Source organism: Thunnus thynnus, chromosome 13, assembly GCF_963924715.1.
Source record: "Thunnus thynnus chromosome 13, fThuThy2.1, whole genome shotgun sequence".
Taxonomy (NCBI): domain Eukaryota; kingdom Metazoa; phylum Chordata; class Actinopteri; order Scombriformes; family Scombridae; genus Thunnus; species Thunnus thynnus.
This window is the reverse complement of record NC_089529.1, coordinates 11,420,314-11,441,910: the sequence shown is the minus strand read 5'-3', so window position 1 is coordinate 11,441,910 and position 21,597 is coordinate 11,420,314. Positions and strand designations below refer to the sequence as shown.

The 21,597-nt window shown below is 39.8% G+C and overlaps 1 protein-coding gene across 2 annotated transcripts; it reads right to left on the bottom strand.

The window, feature by feature from the left end:
* Positions 1–2,959: 2,959 nt before the first annotated feature.
* Positions 2,960–21,408, bottom strand: abcg4a (ATP-binding cassette, sub-family G (WHITE), member 4a). 2 transcript variants are annotated; one of them, XM_067607891.1, is made up of 15 exons: positions 19,641–21,408; positions 16,234–16,471; positions 11,363–11,480; positions 11,068–11,200; positions 10,932–10,982; positions 10,540–10,685; positions 10,316–10,439; positions 9,978–10,092; positions 9,746–9,885; positions 8,456–8,554; positions 8,181–8,349; positions 7,994–8,094; positions 7,748–7,906; positions 6,906–7,024; positions 2,960–6,742 (listed from the first exon to the last, which is right to left on the bottom strand). In XM_067607891.1, the coding sequence occupies exons 2-15, from the start codon at positions 16,460–16,462 to the stop codon at positions 6,517–6,519; spliced, it is 1,929 nt and encodes a 642-aa protein (XP_067463992.1). In that variant the 5' UTR covers positions 16,463–16,471; positions 19,641–21,408; the 3' UTR covers positions 2,960–6,516. The 2 variants fall into 2 exon arrangements, with proteins under 2 accessions (XP_067463992.1, XP_067463993.1); XM_067607892.1 differs by lacking the exon at positions 19,641–21,408 and having other exon boundaries at positions 16,234–16,753.
* Between the last annotated feature and the right edge of the window lie 189 nt (positions 21,409–21,597).

Genomic DNA, 21,597 nt, shown 5'->3' with positions numbered 1-21,597 from the left:
GCTCCGAGAACCGGAAGTCGGGAAACGAACCCGGAAACGAACCCGGAAAAGATCGGGAGCCTTTTTAAAAACTTGTTCAGTACAGTCCTAAACATGTCTTTACTCCATGTTTCACCAGGTTAACTGTCTGGTTAACGCCACTGTTCAAAACATACACAAAACATCCACTCATTCCTAAATCCCAATCAGAATAATCTTCACTGGCCAAGTATGTTTATGCATACAAGGAATTTGACTCCAGTTTAGTGGCTCTCAATGTGCTTATACAAAATAACAACACAATATTCTTCAGAAATATACATAAGGAATGACTATATATAAGTGAAACCATTTCTGTGAACTGTAAACAGGACTCAAATTGTGCAAATTACGTGAAGAGTGCAAGGAGTGCTAGTAAATATTAAATCGTAAGAAAAAACATGTAATTTTGTATACAGTAGGTGGTTGTGTACAGTATATATTGCCTGTTCAAATATACAGTAATGAGTGAAATGTATCACACATTTTGTATTTTAAACTAAATAAATATGTATAATTTGTAAGTACTGTGGGTATTATAGTGTTATAGTGTATTATAGTGTTGCACTCTCTAAATCCCAATTGTCTTGATGTGGGCCCTTGTATCTCAGCAAGCAGTGATAGGGTGGTTTGACAGTAGAGGACATTAGGCTGTGCTATCTGTCATCATCCACCTGTATCCTCATATCTAAACTATGTGGCTCATTTATCTCTTAATGCAGCTCCAGTGAGAGTACTATCTAGTAGCCCACATAGTACCTCTTCCTCCATTTTTCTACTCAGCACAGGTTGATGTGTTTTAGACAGTGTGAACCCCTGCTCAGTCCTCTACCATTTCTGTCCGGTCAGGGGCTGGACCTGGGATGTTGTTGTGTATTCAGGCCCAGCTAGGAACACATCACATCACCTCTGGTTTCTAACCAGTAGTGAAGCGCATTAGAGAACAGAGCACTTGTGAAACAATAGCTACCTGCACTAACTCCAATATTATGAGCACATGCATCAACTTCTAACTGCATGCCTAACTGCCCCCCTGTTCTCAGTTTGCTGAATTTAAGGTGACCCAAGTGCAGCACCTTTATCGGCTACACCACCACTTGATTGGAGAATGAATGCATCAATCTGTCTCAGGGTGCTGAGGCAGAGCCCTATAAACCAAATAAAGTCCATTCGATTGCTATGCAGCAGTCATAAACAACCAGAATAGCTAGCACACACACCAACCTACCCAAGGTAACTACTGTTCTGTTGCCTAACTCAAAATAATTAACATCAATCATTCAGTATCTTCATTGTGTACGTTTTCACGGCTGGATTCAGGTTGTATTAGCACTGGTATGAGTAAAGAAAACATATTTGGCTGTGACAGATTATGGACCAAACCAGACACCAGCTATATAATGTCTAGATTAAATGAGTTTTCACATATTCATGCTCATACACAGTACCACAGAGAGATGGCGTGATATATAAATACATAGGACATGCAAAAAATACTGATATAGTCCTATACTTGTCTGTGCAACATATTTTTGAGGAACAATCATATTCTTTCCAGCAGGGGTCCCTCTCGTCTACAACTTAATCTAGACTCAAGGGAAAAAATAAACAAGCTTTATACAGAATGTCCTCCTACATGACTTTGGTTGATAACATTAGCTAAATGGAGATTTATATATTGTGTATTTATTGTTTGTTTAACCACATGGCATCTCAGTCTGAATAACAACCATGAAAATTGTAAGTGAATTCATAATAAATGATATTTTATCGTTTCATTTTTCCCCACTGACCCCTATATTACTGCTGCCGCAGCACCCTCATTTATTTTTTTATTGTTTTTCTCAGCTACTCTATTTGCAAAGATGAGAGTAGCTCGAGGCACAAGTCTGAAATCTAGTTTCCTATCCTGACTCGTTCTAGCTCCCTGTCCTTTTATATGTTGGTCCTGTGGGTGTAGAACATGGCAGTGTGACTGTGATGGAGGCAATGAGTCCAGCTCTTTGTTAAAATCTCAGTTCCTTTTCTTTTGTCACCTGCTCTCGGCTTATATTTACAGTGTATTTGTACAATGTAGACATATTAATCCCTTCTTTGTTAACATGTCTCATGTAGTGTAAGTTATGACTAAACTGCTTCACCACACTGAATAAAGCCATATGTACATTTGTGGAAGCACTTAAATCGCGCTCTCTGATGCATTATGTTTTCTCGCATTACTGCTCTCGCAATCAACAAGGCAATGATGCCTTTGGCCTCTAAAATATGTAAAAAAAAAAAAAGTGTAAAAGTCATGCTGATTTTTCTGGTTCTTGATGATATTCAGCCTACACTCAGCTTTCCTTATTTTTAAAAAATTGATACCTTTACTTCATGACTCACTCATTTCTGTACTCAGTCAACCTTGTCCATTATAATAATGCTTACGTTTGACAAAGTTGTTCGAAATTATGGCTGTTTGCTTTTAATAAAGAGAGACATAGATGACATAAAACACAAGCCTAGCTATTATTGTGTATTTTAGTGCCTCTGAAGGTTGTTGAAATGCCTGATATGTAGCCTGCTTGTGTGTGTACAAATCCACAATGTGTATATATTATAATAAGCAATATGCACTGATGGCAGCTCACTCACTGTCTGAGAATAAACCAGTTTTAAGAGAGAAAGTTGCACATTAAGTAGAGTAATTTTAGTTATTCAAGCAGAACACGCCCCTGAAAAAGACAAAAACACATGTGAGCTTAGAGGTAGAAGCAATGTTTCTTTTCTCATGGCACATTTATACAGAGAATAAATGTGGTAAACGCGGTTATGTTTAAAAATGTAACATTTCACACAACCACAATTGGCTTCACTGGGGATTTGTGGATAAGTGTAAGCCTTGTAAGTAAAACATGTGAACTAACAGCAGTCTGAGCAAATTACCTCACCAAGCGAGGGCAAAGGTTATAAATGATCTTTATTATAATCCTTAGAACAGCGTTCAGTATACAGAACTTGCATTTTTTTGAGTTGAAAAACCATATATTAAACTGTAAATGATAAACAAATGATTTCAGACAAAAAAAGAATAATCTGTGTATAACAGCCTTCCATTCCTGTACTAGTGTTCAAACAGACAAACCTTTCTTGAGGGATAGCCTGCATATTGATATTTACCACACAATGATAAAGTGCACTAAAGTCTGGTTGCTTATTATGACAGGGAGGTGAAATAGTGACATGATAAATAAAAGTGTAAATGAGGTGATCTTCATTGATTTGAACATGCGCTCATCAGCTGCACCCCACACTATCACTTTCAGAGCCCCTTAATACTGTTTACAGGTGATTACATTTGATTAAGATTAAATTATTTAGCATCTCCGCCGGAGCCAAATTATATCTGTTAATAACGATAGATTTCCCAAGCTAGAAGGGATACCAAGAAACAATTCTCAAGAAACACAATAATTTTAGGAGGATTGAAAATAGAGTTTAGAAGGCAAGTAAGATGTCTTCAAAGTAAGTAGAGTGTGAAAATTAAATCCGAGTCAAAGAGATCTTCTCAGAAAACTCCAGTGGGATTTGAATAACTCCAAAAAGTATTGTGAATGCCTTTTCAGAGAGCTTTCTTTGGTCAGAAATCTAATGAGAACATTGGACAACATCATCTCACTCAGAATTGCACCAACTATATTTCATCATTTGCAGCAGAGGAAGGATGATTTGTTTTGTTCTTTGGTACTACGGGCCTTTAGACCTCAGGCTGAGACTTTCCCAGACTGGTTAATGACTTCGATGCTGCTAATTATCCCTGCTTTGTTCCCGGGTTGAAGCTGTTTCTTTTTCTGAAGTCATACCTGCAGGTCTGCTACCAACTCCAGGGTTTTGATATAACTCGGGCAAGGTTAAAACACATATCTGCTGTGTTGGCAGTAAAACTGACTTTATGTAATATTTCTCTTATATGCTACACATTTTCCTGCACTAACGTAAGAACCAATTATCTTTACGGGGTCTGACGTTAAAATGGCAACATGTGCCCAGTGGCTTTAACTTATCCAGCACCCAGCTACAGTACATTTGTGTTATTCCACTTTCATCCCTCTAATTAAATTGTTAAGATCAAACATATACACCAAATTTGCCTCTTTTACTGAACAGAAGTAACAAAGATACAACTTAAATGAAAAGATGAAAAAAAACAACATTTTCACATTTTTCCTTCATGAAGTTATTTTCATAGAGTTACAATACCTGTGGATGGTTATTGCACATAATAAAACAGATAAGAACAAAAAGACTAAAATCAAGTTCTTAATATAAAACATATACACTGACTGACGCCACAGCAGTAGGAGGTATAACAATCAAACATCACAATGTTGGCTATTGCTATTAATGACAGAATCCAAACCTCCCCTGCTGCACCATTTTCTGCCCACAAGCTACATAACAATACATTTGGTTGACTCTTGTAGTTCATTATCCTCCCCTTCTGCCATGTCGTGCCTTTCACACACATCTATGTTAGCATCTCACTCCTGATTCTTTCTTTGTTTTTTTTAATCTAAACCGGTGACGCACTTGATTCCAGGTATTCTAAAAATGTTCTGCAGAAAGCAGAGGATTTGCATCTCCTCAGACATGGCAGGATAAATACATTTGGATGAGGAAATAAAGCCATTACGCTATTGTCTGAAATTTAATATTTCATAAATTTCATTCCTAAAGTGAACATGCAACATTCAGTTGCTGTTTTCCCGTTATACTTTCAAGCAGCACTCATCACATACGTAGATATATAAAAATAAAATTAAATACAAATAAATAAAAAATAATAAACATACATTGAAAAGTGCAAATGTACATTTGTTTACAGCATAACATATCCACTGTACAATCATTGATTATATACTCACATTATTTTATGCATTATAATAAGGATTACTAAGTAGCATAGTTTAAGTAAGAAATATTTCATAGCAAGTCTATTTGAAAATATTTGCATTGCCCTGTGACAAGGAGAGGCTCTTCTAAACATTGCGAAATGTGAATGCGTGTGTGTCTATGTGTGTGTGTGTGTGTGTGTGTGTATGTGTGTGTGTGAGAGAGAGAGAGAGCAAGATAGATAGACAGAGAGAAAGAAACCAGCATGAACAGTATGTTGACATAAGGTGTATGTGCAAACAATGAGCACTGAAGCAGAGGAAACTCATATCATTCTAGTTCAGAGGCACGGAAACTGCCCAGCCAGCATTTCAAGTATCTAGCATTGTTTTGGACAACACACATCTGTCAGACATCAGCAAAGCAGAGAGAAAGAGAGGGAGAGAAAGAAAAGGATATTTCCTTTTGTAGCTCAGGGAGGAGGCAGCTAAAGAGTCATACAACGAGTGAAAACAAGCAATTCAAAGAGTTGTGTCAAAAGAGTGACACTGATTAGACGAACATCACTTTTTTTTTAACCATAGTAGATGATATTGCACTTAACCTAAAACACCATTTTCTCTTAGCCACCAGTATGATTAGGACAGCCCTCCGCATCAGGCTGGAAACAGCTTTCATGCTTGCTTTCACATTTTGCTCAAAAGTATTTTCACAGTTCACTGAATGCTTCCTCGTTTATGGCAGAAACAATAAGGAGCAAGTCATTGACATTTTTACAAACACTTCATCCATGTCTAAATGTTCTACTGCCGTCAATGGTTGGCCTATAATGGCCATGAAAATTATCCACATCGGAGATGGAAAATGAGGAAAGTCATCCAGTTGCAGTTGGTTTGTTAGGAATGTATTCCAGACAGAAAAGCCATCGTGTTCTGGGTCTTAGTAAGGATACCTGATGAAATGATCCTACAGGAGAGCAAGAGGCTGCCAAAAGTTCTGGCACTGAAAGTTTCCACTTTCCCTGATGGCAATAAGAATGAATCCATCTTGAAATCTGGACATCGTGATGGGTGCTGCTCAATAATCAATTAACGGGCTTCTAATGTGGATCTTGGATTACCTTTTTAGGTATTGGATTGAGAGGCAACAAGTACTTGGGCACTCCTGCACCAATATGGCAACTATGGCTTCCCGTTAACACAGAGGTGTACTTTCCAGAAGTGGACAAAGAAGTACACATCTCAGTTTCTTGGTTAAAATAAACATGCTTTCTGTAACTTTGTTGGGTATTTTGTTCATGTATGGTGCAGGTACACAGTAATGGTCATCTTAGAAATACTATCACCTGGAGGACAACTAATAATGGGAAGGTGGGTACACGACACTCCGTAGTCTAAACTTTCCTTTTTCTTGAATAACAAACCATTTCAAAGATAATATTGTACTGTACAGTTTGGGTAATGGTGCAGCTCAGCTTCCCAATGATTTTATGTGCTGGATTTGTGTATGTCTGTACATGTATGTGAAATAGAGACAGAGAATGAGAGGCTATATGTTTGCTTATGATCTCGCACTGCCAGGATATGTACGAGAGTCTAAATCCATCAGTGGTTGCCTGTGGACGTCCTAACGCTCTGACTTGACTTTGTAGCGCAGGACCAGGTAAGTGGCCAGTCTGAGCACCAGGAAGAAAACCCCCAGCACCATGAAGTCCACATAGAGCTTTGCATCCTCCACATCCAGCAGCTGCAGGACCTCCTCTGGCTTTTGGAACTTACACGTCGGACCCGGACACTCCAGCTCTGACCGGTTCATCCCATAGATAGAGAGTATCACCCCTTCAAAGCCATACCTGAAAGCAGACATTTTTGACAAAATCTCATAAACCCATTTAAAGAGGACAATTCTACATCAGAGATAGCATGACCACAAAGACTAATGGCCAAAATAAATTTAGTAAAAGTCTAATAATAGTGGTTGAACATTCCTCATATAAACAGAATAGCTTACAGTACCTGACATATGAGACATAAGAGCTCCACTGTAGGTATTTGGGAATGGTGTCAAAATTAACGAAGAAGCCAGAGAAGAGGAGCACAGGTATGGCTGTGACTGGACCCACGAAGGTCGCCACCTGTGGAACAAATGAATTTTAATTCATTTCATTGAAAAAAAAAAAGTCTCAATGAAATATCTTGTAAGCAGATACTTAAAGGGGACATATCATGCACATTTACAGGTCTATACCTTTATTATTTTATTCTGGGAATCTTTGCATGATTCTCACTTCAAAAATCTCCTCATTTAACTACTGGCCCTTTATACAGCCCCTCAGTTCAGCCTCTAAATGAAACAGGCCATTTTAGCACCGGTCTCTTTAAGGCCCCCCTCCCGATGAATACACTCTGTTCTGGTTGGCCAGCTTCAGGAGGTTACCCCTCAACAGACTGGAGGCCGTTCTAGAGGCTACATACGTTTCTTGTTCTTTACTCAAAATGTCAACTACTCAAACATATCCGTACATGTTCAAGCCAAAAATCTGATCTGAAAAATGTGAGAGGACAATGTGAATAGCCTATGGAACAACCTTAGCAACAAAGACAGCTGAACAGACTGCCCTTGGTGGGCATGTGCGAAAAATCTGACATCAGTTCGATGGGGAAGTAGAGGTAACTTTCCAAACAGGCTGAAGCCCTGGCTTTTGACTTTCATGAAGCATTTTTATACACAGTCACCTCAAGTTTTGGATCTTTGACCATGTTGGATGTTTATACATCCAACATTATAACAGTATAAAAATAACAGAAAATCACAAAAAGCATGATATATCCGCTTTAAGGTATGCAGGTGTGCCTACCTGCAGGGACGTGGATGCAGCCCCTATAAGCAGACCCAGTGACTGGGCTACCAGGGCCGTGGATGTGGACAAGGCCATGAAAAGCAGGTAGCGACCTGCCTCTGGGGGCTGTTCAGTCATCCAGTAGACTATACTACAGTACATGATTGGACAAAGCACCTGTGAAAGAGATTTGTTAGTGTCCGTAATTTGAACTATACTGCATGCATGTCCAAACTACGGCGTGTTAAATCATTGAAACATTACCTGGAATGGTACATCAGCCATGGTTTTGGCCAGGTAGTAGGCCTTGAGGCTGTACCAGTAGTTGAGATGTTCCCTCATGAACACGGACATCTCTAGAGGAACTGTAGAACAACAGCAGCGTTAAGAGATTTTCCAGAAAAACAACAAGGCAAATGTTTCCAATCCCTCGAAAGACTAAGCATCTTACAGGTTACAACAGTGGGCATGAGGGCAGCAAACATGAGGAACAGCATGGAGAAGAAGAGGAAGCCAGTGTTATTGAAGACCTTGCTGGCATCATTTCCGATTTTGAGATAAAGCAGGCCAATCAGTACTCCAATACACAGATGGGACATCACCCTGAGGTGGGTCAGCACCTGCAAAAGACACAGACATCAAACCCCTAAATCGATACCAAGAATTGAATGTTTTTACTGTCAGAATCTGTTTGAGCAGGAATAGTTTGCTGAGTATTTATTTTACCGTGTCCCTGCATATTGTGATGAAGGTTCTTTTGAAGAGGATGCAGAACTGTGTGAATGAACTGGTGGCAAAGCTATGTTTCTCAAGGGTTCCTGTTTCCTGTGGAGAGAGACAGTGAGGACAAAGAGTCAGTTACGCTCAGATAAAGGGAAAAACATTATCAAAAAAGGAAATTAAACTCTCTCTTATATCATGCTGCAAGTAAATCATCAATTGGTCTAAAGAGTAGAGGAGAGTCTGAATTTATTTAATTAGAAAGTTTTTCATGTAACATCTGTGTATTTTTTGTCATTCAAGAAATATGTGTTATTTGAGTTCATGACTGTTTATCAGTGATTCAATATGTGTCAGACTGATGCAGGAGACAAAGTTCACTTTGAATGTAAGCTGACAAGTTAATGCAAAATGTTTCTACTGTTCAATATTATGTTAAATCATGTAACCAAAGAAGAAAATGAGGATATGGACATATATAGGAATAGAAAAACATTATAATCTCTTTGTTTATGGTTAGCGTTGCTGGCTGATGCCTACATATAAACACCCATATCAAGTTAGAAAGGGCAACAGAGAAAATCATTAAAGTGAAAAATGTTTAAAGGAGTAGATAAGCAAAACTGCACCATGCAGGGGTAGTGGTTTAACAGAGAGCTCTTGTGGTTTACGTTTACAGTTTCAGCATCTAGCTGGTGCTCTTATCAAAAGCGACCCATGAAGCTGAGAAAGGGAGACAGCGAGAGGAGGCTGAGGAGACAAATTAATGGACTGGAGGAGAGGAGGAACTGTTTAGGAAAAAATGAGCAATAATGTGGAGAGGGAAGGGTAACAGTTTATGAATGTAACACAATTCAGTGGGCGTTAAATTTGGGTTTTTCCTTTATTGGTTCAAATAAGTAGAGCACCTTTAGTCTCCAGTAGACTTCAAGTGAAAAGAGAGTCCACCTTGAAATAAGAGCATCTAGACTACTTTATTAAAATTTGTTTAATAAGGAGAACATTTATCATTTCTATCACACTGTGGCTTTGTAGAGTTGACATATCTGCCTGCATATTTCATGTAAATGAGTAGATCGCTCATTGTTTAATGAATGCAGTTAATCCATCAGAAACCACTGAAGAAATCTAATGAAACCAAATGTAATTTCCTCTCATCGAACAATTCTTTGGGCTGAATAAAAGCGAACATTTGAAGTGCTCTGTGGTTGGAGAGCTTTCATTTTTTGTTATTATAGGATATGAAGCTATGATTGCTGTTGATATAACACAGACACAATGGCGTGCATCACTCACACTGTGACACTGAGAGTGACAGGAAGGGTCGCTCTTGTCTCTGGAATTCTTTTTGCCCGCCTCGGAGCACAGTCCACCCTGGACTGCCTCAAACAGCACTGGATTCAAGTCTCCGTACTCTCCTGACGCCACCTCAATGACTGGAGGAACATGAAGGACAAGCAAGTGAGGACAATTACACAGAAAAAGATACTCGCACATAAACTTGTACTCAAGGAGACGCAGGACTTACTGAAGTCAGCAGGATTGTGATACGTCGGGCAGTGGAGGCCCAGATTCTTCAGATAAGGGATGAGGTAAGGGACTGTGCCCTTGTATATGCACTGACCCTGACTGAGGATGTACAGCTGGTGGAGGAACAACAAGGGTACAGAGTAATCAACATAGTTTCCTACACACTGAGTCTCTGAATAATATATGAACAACTGACAAAACAACAGGCTGGGATATCGACTATGGTGCTGCTCGTCAGCTGGATAAAATGAATCACGCTAACCTGTAGTGCCTTGGTCTGAGCAGCAGCTAATGGAAAGCTGGAAGTGTCCAGCACTATAAGCACTCAGGTTATACCTTATCAAACATCTCAAAGAGCTTGGCACTAGGTTGATGAATGGTGCAGATGATTGTCCGTCCTCCCTGAGCCAGAGACTTCATGAGGGAAACGACCTGGAAGCAGGATGCGCTGTCCAGGCCACTAGGATGGGAAACAAGATGAGACAGATGTAGTATTCAGTCTGGATTTATGTTGAGATTACAATTACTCTAGGTAGGAAATTAGGTCAGTGATATCATACCTGGTGGGCTCATCAAAGAACATGACAGGAGGATTGTTGACCAGCTCGAGGGCGATGGCCAGTCTTTTACACTGGCCCCCAGAGAGAGAGTTAGTGCGTGTCTGAGCGCAGTCCAGAAGGCCCAGAGCGGTCAAGATCTCATCCACCTTACACACAAACAGACAAGTGTGTCATACATGAGGAAGCAAGTATGGAACTGACAACAGGGGTAGACAATATGGTTCTTCTTCTTCTATTATATATGACCTACATTGCAGTATTGATATATGTTGTGATGTAGATACATTTCTTGAAATTCTGGTCATTTTTTTTACTAAAATAATAAAGTACATCATTACATTGATGCAACAATCAATGTAATATTGTAGTGCAATCAATATATTCAAACTTACAAGTTCTTTTTTGACCTGAACGCTCTCATTCAGTTTCAGATTGGCAGAAACCTAAAAGACAGAGCACAGCATGTTATTTGATTGCTGAACATTTGGCATCAATGAGGAATGGGAGTTATTTTTTTGATGACCTCACCATCATGGCCTCCCTCGTAGTGAGGTGTGGCAGCAGCATGTCATCCTGCATGATGTAGCAGGACATCTTCCTGAAGGTCCTCAGGTCCCTCGGTCGGCCGTTCACCAGGATCTGACCCTTCATGCCCGTCTCCCTGTTTCCAAACAGAAAACTAACTGATCCTGCAGCCATTTTCTAAGCAGGGTATAGGCTGATCTGTGCACACAAATCACTAAATGAAGTCAAAAAATGATCTTATGCAAATACGCCAGCTGTTCAGGGATCTGCACAAACATCATACAGGTCTTAGTCTCACCTGTACCCCGCCAGAATATTCATCAAAGTGGATTTCCCGGCTCCAGAAGGCCCCATGATGCCGATCAGCTCTCTGCTGTTGAATCTTCCAGACAGACACTTGAGGAGGGCTTTGTAACCTGACAATGAGGAAAAAGACCAATTATTTACATTGCTGTTATTGGTCTTAAATTGTTTGTCGGGCATTTAACTCCAAAGTTTGTGTGTATCTTTTTTGACACATGTCAGGGGGTCTAAAAAAGCCATTATTGATCGACTGGTATCAATAAATTATTTCTTTATATTGACTATTCTAGCCAATTTACAAGAAACACATTTATGTTACATTGTTTTTCACATTGTCAACAAATATGTCTTTCCTGGGTGTATTTTGAACATCCACAACAACATTTACTGACAGTACTCTTATATTTTTATGGCACCAAGGAATGTCAAGCAGATAAAGAGAAGGAAATAATTAGTGAAACCACATTAAAAAGCAAGACCAGTAAAGATATAAAGATATAAGCACAAAAGCAAGCGTATAAAAGTTTCATTTTAAGAGCTAATTTGCGTTACATTGTACCACTCTTGCACATCACAGGGAGACAGGTAAACTATCAAGGGATGAGATTCCATTTTTAGTTTGTGTGTACTCTTGTATAGAGTATTGAGTTTCAGATTACTCAATTGAAAAATTAATTGTAAAGAGAAAACACTCAAAAACCAGATGTGAAAGCAATGTGAGGACAAGAATAATAACTGATGAAATCATTTCACATTTTGTATTCAGTTTGCATTTTCCTGTGCTAATTTTACAGTCAGTGTCCATCTGCTTGGTCAATTATAAGTCTGCTCACTATTACACCTTTATAACCTTGTGACAGTGAGACATTGAACCCTGGTTGTAATTTACTGAGCTGTGCTGCGCTGGTTCTTTAAGTGTTTCTATGGTTGGTTATTCAGATAGTAGTCAGAGCCTAATTTCACCCCAGCTGGGGGAAGTCACAGGCTGCTAAATCTGAATCTGCAGAGCTAGCAGTGCTGTCGATCTTAAGAGGTCCAGCAAATGTGCTGTCATGTACAGTATATAAACATTATCTTAATCATTATAACTAAATCAAATTACAAAATATATTACTTGTCCAGGCTACACTGATTACAACCACCATTTAAAAAAAAATAGAAAATAGGAGTATCTGGGCAGAACAAAGAATTCAACGTCAACTGGAATAGGCTGTGAGGAATTAAAATGTTCAAAAAAAAAAAAAACCTTAAAAAAGAAATACGACCACAGAAAGATTTAATATCATAATGCACTCAGTGGCGCCAACAGAAAAACCAAAGGCATTATTCTCAGCAATAAATATATAATGGTTGTAGTGGTGTGGCCTGCTGATGAAGATGGCTCTGGTTTTTTAGTGACGCATTTCCTGACCTTTGTGCTGCTTAAAGCACTGTGGAGACAGTAAAACAACCAGTTTTAGAACTGACAAATTCTGAAAGCTTCCAGATATGGAGAGTTAAAAAGGACAATAAGTATCCTGCCTTGTTGTCACCCGTCTCCCTCGCCTCACCCATCTATTCACTGCCTGCAGGGATGCTTCTTCCTGTCTCAAACTGTGTAATTAGGGTCTCAGCAGATCTGCCAGCCCCCCTAAACCCTCACTCTATGAGTAAAGTAGCCTAATGGCAGTGCCCCCCCCTCCCTCGTAGTGTTATTACATCAGACAGTCTCCACTCAGACATCAGAGCAGCCTGCTGTCAGTGAGGCAGCCCTGCTTTGGCATGTGGTGCATACTGATGATCTAACCCGGTGCTGTAGGTCGTGCATAATAACGGTCTTATCTGTGCGAGGCTGCAGGCACATCCTGATCACCCAGTCTCATGGGAGCCACAGAGTATGTAGCTAACCTCACCGTCCACTCCTGACACCACAGAGACACACTGATGTAGCAGCGTGTGACAGTAAACGCTCAGTGTTCTCAGCCTGGTCTCACAGGTAATCTCAAAGTAATTGCTAGACAAATTATTATGAGTCATGATTGAGGTGCAGGTCATCAAATGCTTCAATTTGGAGCCTTGAGACAGATGACAACTTAATTCACACACCTGGAATATAATGTTTCCAGAAACCAAATGTTTATATGCAGTATGATCTGAACAAATGTTTATTTTCCCTCACGCTTAATTAAGATTTGCTTCTTTACTACAGTCAATCTAAATTCTCTAATTTAATTCTAATCTCATTACACAAAATCTTTGACAAATGGGCTCTTTGATTAAATTTTCTGAGATGCAATGAGTTATGGGTGCTTCTTTTATATTGGTACATTTTATATTTATCTTGTTCCATAACCTTCCATCATCATAAGCGATAACTCGTTTGTATTAACGAATCATGTGCACATGATATTTAATGATGATGATTAAGTGCATATATTTAAACTACATATAACTGCATAATTCAACTCAGCTCAAGCAAATTCAAGTAATAATGATTAACAGTAAGTGGTTCAAAGACAGGAACAAGTCTATTAAGCTGCTGGCACATTATTAAATGAATTTGTCCAAGCTGTGAAATTGTACACACAGAATGAAGCAAAATGAAGCATGATATTTTTGCCACTGGGCCTTCCTCCTCTATACTAACTCATGAGGACATTTAACAAACTCAGGCTGGTGCTACTATTCTTTATATAACAAATACATAGTGCATTGCTTGACTTGCCCTTGTCTGAAGATACATTTGACTGGAAAACAGGTGAAATAAGCAAATACAAGACTGCTATACATCAACACAACTGTGAGCTGCACATACAGAATCTGATGAAACCTTAATAATAAATTTTAATTGCCACTCTGAACAAAAATGATGATAAATGCAGCATGGATTACTTTGCATCACTCATAAATTTGAGTTATGTGCATTATGTGTTTTAAAAGCAGCACAGAGCATGTGATGCGATTTCATCTCTGTACGATGACAACACTCCTCTTCCTCCTGACAAACTCAAATCATCAACGCAGGTGCAGAGAAGCAACTCTTAGTAAATAGCAAAATGCAGAGCAGTAATCACCTACAGGCATGTAAACATCTTCATGCTCTCCCTCCCTCTTCCTGTCTTTCCCCTTTCACAGCTGAGCTATAGTGTTTCACCAGTTATCTCCCGTGGGAGGAGAACACCCTCAAGATGAAAGCAGGTCACAGCAGCTTTATCCTAACACGGATAAATGGCTGCCCTCACCAAGAAGAGCCTATAATAACAAATGCAGACAGAGGGCAGCTCATACATCAGCTAACCTTTCTGACCCCTTTTTACTGTTCTACCAAGAAAAGAAGCAACTCTACATTTACAGTATCATCCTGTGAATTTAATTTACGGAACAAAGTGAAATCATACACGGCCCTCTCCAGGTAATCCCTCGCTGTTTGTCACAGACATTTTTAGAAATGACTCATAAGTAGTGTTTCAGTGACTCAAAGGCTAAAAAACATGGAATCACATCTGACATCATGGGTTCAAGGATCATGGTTCGGGCTGCATGTCATCCTTTTTCTCCTCTACCAACTTCAGCATATGATTCAGCAGCAGTGATGTGTTTTTTTTTCCTCAAGGAGGAATAATCACTGACTACAAAAGTGTGTGTGATTACACCTGTTTTAAAGCTTTGATCAGGCAGACAGGCACTGCAGAGAATCAGCTTTGAGCTTAGCTGGTTAAATGACAGAAAAACACCAAGAAGCCCCTCAGAATGAACTACAGCATATGTCAAACATAAGCAACACAGTGTTTATGAAGTTAGGCGCGGCTTGTTATTTTCTGTGAGTGGCAGATGTAATTGGAGAAGCAGAGGGGCGTTATAAGGCGCAGTATGTATACAAGAGATTGTAAAGAGGGTAAAACAGCAAGAGAGCCTCTTCATGAAAGGCACCGCTTAATTAGTAATAGCTCAGACACTTCCTGTTCGCACATCGTCAGCCTGATAAACTGAGGCGGGGCCCCCCCAAAGAGACAACACAGACAAAGGCAGAAACCACAGGTTGATTTTGATGATGAGAAAGGAAAAGTGTGTGCATCAATGCACAGATAAAAGCTGATTTATTGACCGCTGCTCAAGAATCCCCTGCTGCTCCCCTTTCTATCCATGATGCTCCTCATGAATACTCTCTCTACATTCAGGTTTCACAATGGAACAACACACACTCCTCTGCCGGGCTTTTAAAATGCACATCCACATTACACAAGACTGAAAATAGCACAAGAATACCTGCAATACATCATGCATGGCCTCTCTTAAGGATACTATGAGGGGAATGTAAATAAAGGATTCCTCTGAAGTCCTCTATCCCCACCCTGCAAAATATACAGAGCAGCTATACATTATAGTTTACAGAGGGTGGTTTAGCTGAAAAGCAGATATGACCAAAGGTTGGAGACTCAAAGTCTCATCATTAATAAGGGTGGTGAGTTTAAATGCTGTTCATATTTCATGAGCGGATCAATCGTGGGCCTGACTCACTGCCACCGCCTATCGTCAGACAACACAGGAAAAAGAGAGGCAAGCAGTGTGCCAACCTGCAAGTGTAAATTATTTACTATGTCTAAACTCTGCTGAGTGCAGCAAAGCTTAAAGGCACACTGCCTGCTACAACATGGTGGAAGTCTGAGTGTGTGTGTAGGGGGATGAGGGTGGGGAGACTGGGCTGTGCTACATGTGTCAGAACATTAGAGCAAGGCAAGAGACACGAAGGGAAAAATATTTCTCTTAAACGTCACAAAAGCTTTTAAATGCCTCCCTTGAAATTTCTGCACTCCAACCATTGGTCGTCATGGGTGGTGCTCGCTTGCTCATCCATCACGGTTACTATGTGAACTGAGCTTGCAGTACCTCTTCTCCTCCACCAGGGACCCTCTCGGATGGTGTAGGAGAGCTCATTGAACTCCAGGTCCACAGCAGAGCGGCGTGGGAGGTGGGAGAAGCGCTGAGCCTCAGTGATGTGGTTCTCCACTTTCTTCAGGTGGGTGAGCAGGGGCGCCTCCTGAGGCGTGCCGCCAGGGAGTTTGGTCTCCTCCATGGGGATGCTGACCGTGCCCTGCTCCAGTGTTCTCTCAGCCATGCTGAAAGGCTGCAAAGGAGCACAGACATGTCAGTTTACAAAACTGTTTTCAAGCTTAATTCTACTCTCCTGCTTCAGAGGAGGATGTTTCTTTCTTTTTTTCTTTTTTTTTTTTTTTTTTACATCAATCCTGCTTCATATTACAGCCTACACTTTCATATATGAAGAACCTCAGATACAGATTTATTTTTACCTGACAAATTCCTTCATGTAAATGATTTCCCCTAACATCTTATGCACCAACACACTACCAAGTGCATTTTCCTTTTGAAATTTCTAACATATGGAAATGGAACAGAATAGTTAATTAGGTCAATGATTTTTTTTTTTTTTTTTTTAAAAACTTAAAAAATTAGTGAAAAATTAGCAACCAAGTCTGACAGCAAGGGTTTTTATTTCAAGTGCTTTAGAGATTCAATTAGAAATAATATTGAAAAAAAATATGACAGACACAGCAATAAGACAGATGAAATGAAATTAAATCCATCCAAACATTGGCAAGTAAAAGAGACAAACATGTCATTTTCTGATTCTTTTAATTTGTTTTCTAGTTGGTCGACTGACTGATTGGCCTCCACAGGAAACTGCTGCCTCAGCAGATGTGTGGACACAAAGGTTTGTTGTAGGAATGATTTTAGCATGAGCGCAGATGTCTTCTCAAAACCAGGTGCTGGACATGATCTGATTATAGTTTATTCTATGGACTGGCTGGTTGAGTGGAATGAGATTCTGAGTGTGAGGAGTTGGGATCTGGTTTCAGCCACATGGCACCGTTATACTGCTGATTCACATAAATTTCCTCCTAGACGAGGCGGCCTGTCTGAAGTGCCTGTTAAACCATGTAGCAGTCTGCCAATCCATTAGCTTTCCAATAATCTGAAACTATAACAACACATTGTTTCCATGACATCATGTTACTGTCTCTTCATTATTCAAGTAAAAGTCAGTAATTATTCAACAAAAAATACTCTATGTAATTAATGAAGAGGATTATGTGCACGATTCAAACATTTGCTTCAAAAGTTAATCAACTGGCCTACTTTCGATTAGTATTCTAGCCGTGAATAAAGAGCGTTGCAGTTATGAGTTGATTGTTTATGCTCATGTTTAAATGATATCAGTGAAACTAATGGGCTGACAATGTTAACTGTGAACTAATTATATTTATCCTACTCACTAATGGAACCACAGTCAAGTTGAAGGTGGACTTAAAATATTTACTAAAAAGTACTATACATGCAAAGTACGTTTTATAATACAAATGTGAGATTTAACATTTAAGAAAATGCATGACATTGGAAATACTTCTACTAAGTCAAGAAATATTTATGTTTATTAATGACTATGTTTAAGCTTTGGTGCTGAAGCATTAATACAGAACTTGCTTGTTGACTGTGGTTTACTTACAGCAATGTCACATGGCTTCAGATTGTGATTTGGAAACTGAAGTTTGATAACCTAATTTCTTACAGAAGTCAGTAGCCTGAGGATGATTTCTTCCAGAGATGAACTTTTACAGGCCATGATGCCTATATTATATGGTATATTATATTATATGGTGCCATTTAATTGAAATAGTATACTAACTCACCAGGATCACTTAAATTCATTTTTTTTAAAGAATTGTCACTACGATGTAGTGACTTGCTGGATGGGACATTTTACAATTCAAAAATTAATTTGTCAATGCTTTCTCCTGGACAAACTGTGTATATTCAACACGATTTTTATATGAACTCAAACATAACTTTGACATTTCTGTGCTGCAAGTTCTTGTTTGTCATCAATTGACATGTACACATCGATATATCTTTTATAAACTAACATCAGCCAGAAATATCGGCCCAGCTAACTTATCTGTCAGGCTCTAATGGAAACATCTTTCGCTTTATGAGTCTGGTACAGTGGAATTTTGCAATAAGAGATGCATCAACCAATATATTTTAAAATACCTCCAATTTATAGCTGACAATAATTATTTTCCTTCTTACAGTCTCATTAGTACTGAGAGTAGTGCAAGGAATAATCAAATAACACAGCTAATATAATGAGATTCTGTCCAAATAGTTAAGAAACAGTCGTACATAATAGAACTGAAATTGGCTTTAAAATCACCATTAAGGAAAGAACACCTTTGGGACTGCTTTGAACATTTTGAGCAAATAAAGTTAACATCACATGGTCACAGAAAGACAAGCTAATAAAGTCTGTTTAGTCTTCTGGGTCACAAATGAATCAATGAAGCTGTACTGTTTGTTCTACTTCTGACATATTTGCAGCTGCTCCATCAGACATCTTTTCACAAAGTTGTGATTGGCACATTCGGATGCTTGTCCTTGTACTTACTACAATCATTTTGTGACACCTTTCATGCCAGAAACAAGGTCACAGTGGTGAATACTCACGAATATGATACAGTCACCACTCTCATCAGTGGCAAAAAGATGAGAGAAAACACTATTGAGCAAAGAAAACCTCAAAACCAGCAGCCACAAATGTATATGACTGACTCTCATATTCTAAACTCATATCACATTGTGTACACATAATCAGTTTGTAAAAACATTCACGTCTGTCACCCAATGCCACTCAGACTTGTAGTACTCTCCAGCTACCGTCTAGCACCTATACTGTGTGTGTAATAAAATATCCTCATGTGAAGAGGGCAAGTGAAGAAAACTGACCACGGCTTCTATTGATCACCCTGCCATTAGTGAATTTCCATTACCAGCCTGCATGTACAGTAAGCTCTGTAAAACACTGACATACTTGAATGGCCTCTCAGTTAGATGAAGGCCTCCTATTCTGTCATGTGCGGCTCCAAAGCCAGGACACGTGAGCAAATAGTAAAAGTCTCCTATAATGGATGAAATATGGTTATTAAATGTATCCAGCTTTGCACTGGTGTGGTGATTCTGTGCTCTGCAATGACTTGTGAGTGATGAGGGATGCTTCTGAAGAAAACACCTGTTAACAGCAAACTGATGAGAATGAAAACATGAGGAAGTCTTTAGGCTGGAAAATGACAGAGCAGTGGGGGAATTGGACTTTTTTTTGAAGGTAGATGAATCATAAATGAATGTTCTGAGGACATATTTAGAGTACTGTGAGTTGACCAGTCATTCCCACAGTTTGCATCAAACATGCACACGCACACACGCACGCACATTGCACATACTTGTGTGTTGAAATGACCAGGTGAGAAGCTCAGCCTGCTCTCCTCTCCCGGTGTAAGAGAGCAACAGTGCTCAGTTGATCCCTTCAGACAAAACAGCACAATACCTCCACATCAGAAGGTCCCCAAAACCGTCCCAGTCAGCCGAAAAAAAATTAGAAAAAAAAGCCCCAACAACAACAACAAGATGCTCACTGCCCAGGAAAAATCCGGATCGGTTGAGAGGCATTTAAGGACCGAGCCGTGTTCTCCTCATCAATATCTCTCGGGGTGCGGCGCGCACCATCCCGCAGCAACTCCACAGATTAAAATCATGTCCGGCCTCAAACTATGACTGCATCCCTGAGAATCGCCAGGGGAACAGGATGCCTGTCATATTTTTTTTTCCTCAGCAGGATTATTCCTCTCATGAAATCCATCCGTCCTGAACACGCGTCGCAACACTCACACACATCTTTTTTTTTTTTTTTTTTTTTTTTCTAGCAGCGGTGTTGATGACAATTCTCCGTCTCTGACATCTGGAATGAAACAAAAACAACCAAACAGTGCTGCAGATGCTTCAGCAGCAGCAGCAGCAGCAGCAGCATCAGCATCAGCATCAGCAGCAGCTCGATATAGCAGCCTCTCACCGGTTAGTGCGTCTGTGTGGTACGCACGCCGGATAGCCTACAGGGCGTTGCTGGCAGGATGCTACTGGAGGAAAAACACAATGTTTTGGTTTGGATTGTTTCCTCCTAATCCTCAGGCAGTTTCTGACCTCATGTTTTAGGATGAATATAGTCTCGCAGATAAAACTCTCTAGAGCACCACAGACACATTTTAAGCGCATGTGAGAACATTCTCAGGATATTATGGTGATTTAAGACTAGGGCTCTGACCTAAAAGAAGCAATTACTCCACAGTTAATTGAATTGATTCCGATCAGGTTGACCGTCATGGCCTGTTTTGTTAAATTAGTCTCTCAGATGCCAATTTAAACCTTTTAAGTATTACATTTTCTATTCTGGTGCTACTTTGGGGGGTGCTGTCTCTGGGGAAATGAGAGAAATGGGAATAACCCTATGAAATTAGGATGCTGTGAATAAGATTCCCCATCTAATCACAATATTGATACAGGTGTTCAGTTTGGCTCCGTCTCATCTCTACGTCCTGCTGCTCACAGACAGTGTAAACACGGGGAAGGTTTTTTTGGGTGAAATTTAGGCCCCGCTGTCTCTTTAACAGCTCGCACCTGCGCAGCTGCCCGGTGCTGATGCTGCAGTGCCCGGGTTATTTTCGGTAAAACAGCCGGGGTTACTCGCGTTCAAGCGGGCCCTACACGCCTTACATCACCCCTGAGAGGAAATCAAAACCATTTTTAGTGAATCGCACCTGCCTCTTAATCAGACCAATTTAAAACGAGCTCTCGCGTCTCCACATGAGCGATCTCAGCACAGAAAACCATCTCTCTGTGATTTGCCTTCATATAGCTGCTAGGATAACCAGTTTCCTATTCTTAGACGCAGACAGGGTAACACATATAGACCTGAATCAATGATTGAAAAGCCAGACTACATGAATATGCCTGTAATTCACCACAGATTTACACTGTGTTGCCAGCCACCTGTGGTTTCTTTGTATAAGTCATCCCTGATGGAGACATGTCAGCATCCAAAATAAAGATCAAGGCTCCAGTGTATGTGATGCATTACCATTTTCAAGCATGATTGATAAATGTAGACAGACTCAAAGAAGGACACCATGTGCTACTTCCATCTATTATTCTACTTCAAAGGCCAAATCCTGATTGTGTAATGACATAATTTCCTTGAGGAAAGAGAGATGACCTTTCTTTCATCCTCCATGGAATGAAGTTTGCATGCATGAATTATATTAAAAACATCCAACCATTCTCATTCATACCTTCTGAGAAAACATGTCCACCAGACAGCTCATTAATCATCTAAATGATCATTAAGTG

What these genes read in the sequence shown, in the direction of transcription:
- abcg4a (XM_067607891.1), bottom strand. Translation starts at nt 16,462, where the DNA reads ATGGCTGAGAGAACACTGGAGCAGGGCACGGTCAGCATCCCCATGGAG. An exon ending in CATGCCCACTGTTGTAACCT is followed by an intron (nt 8,095 to 8,180) that starts GTAAGATGCTTA and finishes GTTGTTCTACAG; the next exon opens with TTCCTCTAGAGATGTCCGTG. An exon ending in TCTTATGTCTCATATGTCAG is followed by an intron (nt 6,743 to 6,905) that starts GTACTGTAAGCT and finishes GTCTGCTTTCAG; the next exon opens with GTATGGCTTTGAAGGGGTGA.